The sequence below is a fragment of the Vicia villosa genome, linkage group LG1, assembly GCF_029867415.1.
Source record: "Vicia villosa cultivar HV-30 ecotype Madison, WI linkage group LG1, Vvil1.0, whole genome shotgun sequence".
Lineage (NCBI taxonomy): Eukaryota > Viridiplantae > Streptophyta > Magnoliopsida > Fabales > Fabaceae > Vicia > Vicia villosa.
The window spans coordinates 163508816-163517671 of NC_081180.1; the positions used below are offsets into that span (position 1 = coordinate 163508816).

The following is an 8856-nucleotide window of genomic DNA, read 5'->3' on the forward strand; positions in this document are numbered from 1 at the left end:
GTTGAAGGACCTATAGCCTTTTGGAAGGAAGGAAATTAGGAGGTGGCGCAGGTGGGGCCAGCAAGGTTATTCATCATGAACAATTATGCATAAAATCAGAAGGAGAAAGTGGAGAGAGAGAGAGAGAAAGACGCAATATAAGGTTCAGGACACGACAAGAATTATGTTAATAGGGATGGGAAAAAAAGAAGTGGATCCTACTTTAAATAATCTGAAATATTATATAAATTTAATCACAGCATCAATATCGAGTAATAGAATAATAGGAGAGTTGGACCATAAAGACTCATACGTGGCCGTAGGAGAGAGGAATAAATCACCAGTGGAGGAAGGAAACGTGGACGCGTGAGAAAGGATGTTTTTAGCAGGAGAGGAAGGACTGGTGGACGCAGGAGAGAGACACATTTTATTTGTGGAGAAATGACTTTTTCAGGTTATAGAGAAAAAAGATTCCAACAGTCCCAAGCAAAATTCCAAAAATAGTAACAAATCAGCAACCGTTTTTTTTGTCCCATTGAAGAGAGTGAATATTATTAAAAAGAAGAAGGAAATGAATTACAAACATAATCAAAATATAGGCTTTGATGAACATTGTAGAAGGCTGAAAAATTCAAAAAAATAAAGGAAGAAGATTAGAAAGGTGTTGGACTTAGGGGGTGCAAGTGGAAGACTTTACTTATCCTGTTGAGTCCAGAGAGTAACAAGAGAGGGAATCAAATTAGAATACATGCTTTCATTCATCAAATCAAAAAATTCTTTTTGCCAAGAATAATTATCTATCTAGAGGATTGCCTCTAATGTGTGATTCTATAAACAACATGGATTTTAGGAATTGCAACAATAGAGGTGTAAATGGAGTGTTGAATAAAACAATGGAGGGGCTTTGGAAGTCCATGACAAGGTTGGGCATCAATAACATTTCCGAAAATTACGACCCAATATCAAGATTGAAGGAGATGGAGTTGAGGGATCCAAAAGGGAAGTTGGAGTCAAAGGGGATTAATAATCGTGTCCCATGATTATTCTCTCTTTAAACTTGCGAGGAGGTGGGAGTCGGGCTAAGCGAAGGAGAATAGGTTTCCATATACAAAAAGGGGATGTTGATCTTTGCTTCATTCAAGAAACCAAACTAAGTGGGTTAGAGTCAAACTTAGTCAAAGAAATGTGGGGTGATGTAAACGTTGAGTGGTCGCATTTGGATGCTAACGGGGCTTCAGGAGGCATTCTCATAATGTGGAAAAAAGATTTTCTCTCTCTTAATTATAGTTTTAGAGGAAAAGGTTTCTTAGGTCTTAGTGTGGAGAAGGAGGATAAACTTATATACTTTGTCAATGTTTATGCTTCTTGTGACTTAACTACTAGATTGAGAACTTGGAAAAGAATTTGTGAGTTCAAAAACAATAATAGTAGAGGGTCTTGGTGAATTGGTGGGGATTTAAATTCTATATCATCTCTTGATGAAAGAATTGGAATTTCTATTAGAGGCTATAGTAAGGAGATAGGAGCTTCAACGACTTCATAGAGGAAATGGATTTGGTGGACCTTCCTACGATTGGAGGAAAATTCACTTGGTTTAAAAGCAATGAGAAGGCTACGAGTCGGCTTGATAAATTTCTTTTATCGGAAAGTTTCGTTGAGGAATGGAGGATGGATGGTCAACACATTGGAGAGAGGGATGTGTCCGACCATGCTCCTATTTGGTTGAAAGATAATAGGAAGGATTGGGGCCCTAAACCGTTCAAATTTAATAATTTGTGCTTCAAGCATGAAGAGTTCAGAAGTTTTGTGGAAAAGGAATGGAAAAAACTTGATTACAAAGGGAGGGGTGATTATTGCTTGGTTGAAAAGTTGAAAACTCTTAAAAGTCGGATCTCTTGGTGGAACAAAACAGTTTATGGTTGGATAGACCTCAAAATAGACAAAGATGAGAAAGAGATGCATTTTTTAGATAACTTGTTTGTTCATTTTGCAAGTAACGTTCCGGAAGAGGTGGTAAAAAAAGGATAAATCTCTTCTTCTCAAATGGAAGTGGATAATTTTGAAGGATGACAATGCAATTTGGAGTAGATTTTTACTCTTGATATACCAAAATCCGAAAATTAAAGTGTTAGCTTCATGTGCGGAATCTCTAAATCGGGAAGATTCTAGTTGGTGGAGAGACATAATTCTCAATGATTTTAAAGAAGAGGATTTCATTGAAAGTTTTTCCGATTGGGTCAATTGTGATTTTAAAAAAGGTAATAAAATTCTTTTTTGGCATAGTTGTTGGTTGGGCGATCAAACTCTTAGTGCTTCTTTTCCGTATTTGTTCGATCTCTCAACCAATAAACTATGTGCGGTTAGCGACGTGATATCTTGGAAAAATGGTGATTATAGTTGGAATTTGGATGTTCTTTTCGGAATTGATCTTATGGCCTCAATGGAACCGAACATCTCCAACATGGACACAAATGGAGGTGGTTTGTTTTTGGGAATCAATTGAGGGGCTTGGAGGCGTCATTAGAAGGTATTGCTCCGGACAACTCAGATTTTGATGACTTTCATTGGAAATTAACTCCTAATGGTATTTTCTCAGTTGCTAGTGTGTCGAATTTGGTGTCTAACGCAAAGGATCTAGCTTGGCCTATTTCCACTATCAAAATGTTGGATGTAATTTGGAAGGTTAATATTTCGACAAAGATTAAGATCTTTTCATCGAGATTTTTCATTAATAGACTCCCGGTAAAAGAACTTTTGGCCCATAGAGGTGTGTATAACTTCACCTCTCTTGATTGCTTATTCTGTTCTAATTATCTGGAATCTTTAGAACACCTTTTCTTCCAATGCTTAGTAACGAAAGCGGTTTGGGAAAAAACCTTTCTTTGGTTGGGTAAAGACTTGTAATTTTCTTATGAAGAGTTCAAGAGTTTCAGTTGCATTCAAGATAAGGTGAAAAGCACCAACACTAGAGCTAAATTAAATTCAATTTGGTTGGCTCTAATTTGGAGCATTTGGTTAATGAGAAACACCATTATTTTTTAGAATGTTACCTTTAGCTTTGAAGGGGTGATATCCAACAGTTTGTACTATTCTTGGAGATGGTTGTGTAATAGTGAATCTACTTCTAAGACAATTTTCTATAATTGGTATAAGCTACCATTAAATTGCTTCAACTCTATTTAGAATTTTTATCGTTGTAAGGGTTGCACCCCTAGTGCGATATCTTATATCATTGCCTATTTTTAAAAAAACATCATCTAAGGAGTGAAAATAGGAAAAAATTGCATGTGTAATAGAAAATATATCATATAAGAAAATTCAGTGTTCTTGAAATATCAAATGTGCCCTTCTTGTCAAAGACCATGTCCACGTGGCTACCTTTATCTTTCAGGTTCCAAATCCAACTTTTTATCACTTCCTATTTTCCTGCTTTCTTATTCTTTTTTATTCCTTCTTATTATTTTCCAACTTTTTTCTATAATTGATACTACTTAAAAAACACTCTAAAATTGACAACTATTTAAAAAATTTATTTAAAAAAAACAACTAAAACAAAATGAAAATAATATATATTACAATAACTTAAAATTTTTATATTAATTATCATATTTTTCAATATTTTAATATATATCGTTCAATATATTAAAAAAAAAATTAAATTACTAACAATTTTTGAACAATATATCGTTCAATAACTTAAAAATTATTTAAATTATTTATTTGTATGAGACAAAACAAACCACCCCCAAAATAATAATACGTAAACAATACTAATTATTTATAACTTAAAAAATAAATTTATTACTTTAAATATATTTTTTCCAAATTTAAAAGAAAGAGAGATTTTAGAAATAAATGCAAAATAAAGAGATCGATATAAATAATAATTAATTTGCATTTAAGATCTATTAAAAAAAATTAAAATTCATTTTAAATATATGTACAACCGATTAACTTTTTAAAAAAGAAAAATAGTTTAAAGTTGTTTTGAATTTTAAAAATTGAAATTTATCGATCATTTTCAAAAAATGTTTGAAAATAAAAAATAAAAAATAATTAATTATCATTATTACTATTTAATATATAAAGAATAAAGAATAGTATTTTTTATGTTTGTGTGAGATTAAAATATCATGAATCTATCAAAATTTAAAGACCTTAAAAGAAATTATTTAAAAAATTACTAAGATCTTCAACAATATCAACACACAAATTAAAAAACATCACAACAACAAATGAACAATTTAATTAATAATATTTTGTAATTATTTTTAATTATAATTTTGGATTATAATTTTTAATTAAAATTATGATTTCAGTGATATACCTATGAAATCTTTATATTTATATTATAATGTTAAGAGACTTTTTAAAATTCAATTTTCCTACTTAATACAATAACTTCACTGTTCTAATTAAATGATCTCATTTTACTCTTCAATTATCTTAAATGTAACGCGAATAACACGAATCACAGTGTTGCAACATGATTTAAGAGCATACATAAAAAAAACTCAAGAGTCATGTAATGCAATGTCAAAATTCAAGCAAGAAGTTCAGCTTCATACAATATTCATAATGTTTCAATCATACGGGTTTTATAATATCAGAGTCAATACATCAAAAATCAGTGAAAAATGGGACCACACTTTTTTCTAGGACAAATTTGCAAGGATAATACTGAGCAGAGAGAATAATCAATACTAGTGAGCGTGGGACCTAACAAGATAACAGACTTAACAATTTGTTTTTAAAAGGTTTTCACTACATACAAATGTGGAAGAACCTAACAAGCGACACCTTATCAAAGCCCCCATAATTCACACCTAAAATTAGGGGTGGCAAAACGGGCCGTGGCCCGCCGGGCCGGCCCGCCACCCGCCAAAAAATGGCGGGTTGGATTGGGATTTTAGGCCCGCCGTTCGCCAAAGCTCGCCCCGCAAAAACCTGCCGCCCGCCATACCCGCCCCGCCAAAGCCCGTCGCCCGCCAAAACCCGCCTCTCCTCCAAAATTCACTCTTTTTTTAGTTAATTCTAGTAATTTTAATTCTTGATGGTTTATTTTATACATTTATTTATAAATATTTGTAATATTTTTTTAAGTAAATTTGTTAAAAAGTTGCTTTTATAAAAAATTATTTTAAAAAATAAGTGAAAAGTTTAATTAAAAGGTAAAAAAACCTATTAATCTATTAAAAAATATAAATAAAAATAGGCGGGTAAGCCCGCCGCCCGCCGACCCGCCATCTTTGGGGGGGGCATGACTTTTATGCCCATTTTACTTTGCAGGTATGCCCGCCCCGCTCGTTTTTTGGCGGGCATAAGGCGGGGCGGGCGGCGGGCGGGGCGGGCGGGGCGGGCGGCCCGTTTTGCCACCCCTACCTAAAATCCCTGAAGATCAGGGAATTCTTTCCCTCTGTGTGCAATACTACCCCTAATGGATCGGTGCAAAAATAATCTCCTCACAGGTTTAAAGAACTTTTTCCTCTACAATCACACATATCATATTAATCCTATAAAGATACCACTGTTTCATTCATTCAACAAAAGGAAAAAAATACTTAAAAAAACCTCTGCAAAAAAATAAAAACTAATTCACTAAAGCTAATTCACCAATTGTTCTTCAAAGTTTCACATTGAAACTTTGATAGAGCATAGCTTGACCATTCTCAATAGAAACGGATAGAGATCACATCAGAAGCAGAGAGGAAGAGTAGAGGAATTCTTGGAAGCTTAATATTATCCCTAAAAACGTACATGAGAAATCTTCAGAGGTAAGCTCCCTCGTTGCTCTGACTTGCCCTTGTTTGATCTTTTCTTGTTGTTCTGAGTGGAGATTCATGCTCAGAACCTTGTGATGTTTCGTTTTCATGCTTGAACTAGTAGATGACGCACGAGTAAGACCGTTCTTAAGGTGAACAATGTATTAATAACACAATAGAAAAAGTTTAACTTTGTGATTGATGAATGTTTACATATGAACCACAAATCAAATAATAAAGATAAAATGTATATATATATATATATATATATATATATATATATATATATATATATATAATACGATGGTATAAATACCAAATGACAATGCAAAAGGAATAGTCAAAAGGTGTCTTCAATAGTATATGACATTGCAGACAGAAAGTGCACTAAAAAGAAAAAATAGTAGTAGTTAGAATAAAGAATTTCGTTTGATATAGTCATTAACTAAAAAGTAGAATGAACTTTTTTTTTTAAATTTTAACAACGTTGTAGATATGTATTCCCAACTTCAAATATATTTGTATTGAAAGTGAGAAGGAATACCTTAATGCTTCCACGGAGATACTTTGGAAGTATTATAACCAAGCATCTTAGTTTAATATGTAACTGTTATTAAAAAATAAGCATAGTAAGGGTAGTAATACATAGTTGTGGTGCAATGAAACAAACTAAGAAAAAATATATTTAGAAGAATAAGAAAGACAATACCTAAACAACATTGTGGAAAACTTCTTTGAAAACCTCATTTGTTGTTTGAGATAACAGTGTTTTGTCTTTGTCATGGATTAAGATTTTCAAACCACCTTTGCTTTTGACTCTTGACATTGCAACATAAAGTTGTCCATGGCTGAAGACATCTTTTGGCAAATAAAAACCAACATAGTCTAATGATTGCCCTTGAGATTTATTTATTGTCATTACAAATGAAATAATTATGGGGAATTGTCTCCTTATAAGCTTGAATGGCCAAGGTGATTGAGAAGGAGACAAAGACATTCTAGATATGTAAATAGTGTTGCCAACATGGGTACCTGAAATAATATTAGCCTCGATGACATGATTTTCTATCCTTGTCACCGTCAATCTTGTATCATGCATAATCCCTCTAATTGATCCAAATTTCTTATCAACATTATGGTAGTACCAATCTTTAACTTCATAGAATGATTTGGCAAACCAGAAGTTTTCAAGCAATCTAAGAATTCTGGTGTCAAAAGCTCGAAAGCCTCATTGTAATTAGCATCTGATCCGCCAATAGAATCACTACTCAGATACTCCTTTTCATCACCTAAAAAATCATATCATTATATTTAGTCATATATCATAAAAAACAAAACTTTTAAAAGTAATGTTTGATATGAACTCAAAATTATTTGTTACCTGGAAGAAGATTAGTAATGTAATCATTGATAAAATCCGGAATCTCTATAGTTGTAGCTAAAATAGCTCTACTCTGAAGGTAATTCAGATTGGTGAGATTTTCAAGGAGGTTATGGTAAGTACTGGTAACAATTGCCTCTATGGGGTCCACAATATCTGATAAAAGTAACTCAGGAGGAATAGTAATTTCAGCATATCCACCATTTGGTTTTGAGAGCTTACCATCTCCAACATCTAAAATTCATTTAGAGAAAATTTCAATCTCTTCAGCATTGTTAGAGATAGATCCAAATACCAAACACATATTTTTTGTAAGCGTTAGAACCTTGCAATGTTCCCAAATATAAGAGGCATTTATTGTTGAATGCACAATATCAAACCTAGTTCCTCTGGTACAACAGGTAGAATTTGTCTGAAATCACCACCAAATACAACAACCTTACCTCCAAAGATTTGTTCACATGGGTTTTCAACAGTACCCATAATCTCTTTCAATGACTTATCAAGGGATTCAAAACACCATTTGCTTTCCATGGGCTCCTCATCCCACATAATCAACTTAGTTATTTGCAACAACCCTGCAAGGTCTGGTTTTTTAGGAATGTCACAAATAGATGAATCAAAACATGGAACAAGAATTTTAAATCTAACATATGCATTTCTCCCTCCGGTAGAAGTAAACTTGCTATTTCACTTGATGCGACGTTCAAAATAATATCAGTATATCACGATTAGAAAGCAATTCCGTTGAAAGTGTGTTCCACATGAAAGTTTTTTTAGTACCTCCATAACCATATAAAAAACACACCTCCATTTTGTTTGGTAACAACATGCATAATTGTGTTAAAAATTTGCATCTATTCATCTAAAGATGGCCAAAAAAAATTAGGTGTTAGTGATGTAATGAATAAAAATTCTGCATGCATTAATAAAAATGTTGTGACAATGTATTATATGGTAATATAGTAATTTATTAAATGGTAATATATTAATTTATTTACATAATTAAAGCATAACGTGTTGCATAATGTATTAAACGTTCATGTATACTTTATTTTACATAAAAGCTACATAGGTAATATAAAAGAGCAAAAAGTGCAATTGATTGGGGGAATTGTTAATGTCATAAATGAAATCCAAGTATATCAAGCAAATAATATTTGTATGCATGTACAAGTAAGGGGTTACAAACATAAAATGATAATATCAGGCACACAATCAGTCAAGAGGTTATATATAAAAAGCAGTTAAAAGACCATTTATCACCAAAGAAATCTATTACGCAGGTCCAAGTGAGAAAGGGTCATGTCGTTTGCAGGAAGATACATGGACGAAAAAATCGATCCTTCATTCAAACCTTTTACAATATCATCTAGAAGCAGGTATGTTACAACTAAGGGTTGTTTTGCTCATGTAATGCTAAATGACCGGGGTACTGTAGCGGGGAAAATCTGACATCGAAGCCATGGGATTGACTCGAATCAATATTCCGTTTTGAAATCGCCACCGCGCTTTATTTTTTCAAAGGAAAAGGGAAAAGAACGAAAAACCCAAAGTTTTGTTTTTAAAACAAGAAAGAGAACTCAGGTTCGGGTGTTGATTATATGAGGGGAAGGTTTAAAGCACCCCTCATATCCGTGGTACTCCACGGGAACCTTTTTGAAAATCTGTGTGTGTGTGTGTGCTAAAAAACGGTTTGTTTTATTTTCAAAATAAGCTCGGCAAAGCGTTTAG

At 33.0% G+C, this 8856-nt stretch overlaps 1 protein-coding gene across 1 annotated transcript; it reads right to left on the reverse strand.

Moving 5' to 3' along the window:
* Positions 1 to 6821: 6821 nt before the first annotated feature.
* LOC131658617 (uncharacterized) lies at positions 6822 to 7656 on the reverse strand. Its single transcript, XM_058927892.1, has 3 exons — positions 7503 to 7656; positions 7123 to 7356; positions 6822 to 7030 (listed from the first exon to the last, which is right to left on the reverse strand). Exons 1-3 carry the CDS (start codon positions 7654 to 7656, stop codon positions 6822 to 6824), a joined length of 597 nt encoding a protein of 198 aa, XP_058783875.1.
* Positions 7657 to 8856: the final 1200 nt, after the last annotated feature.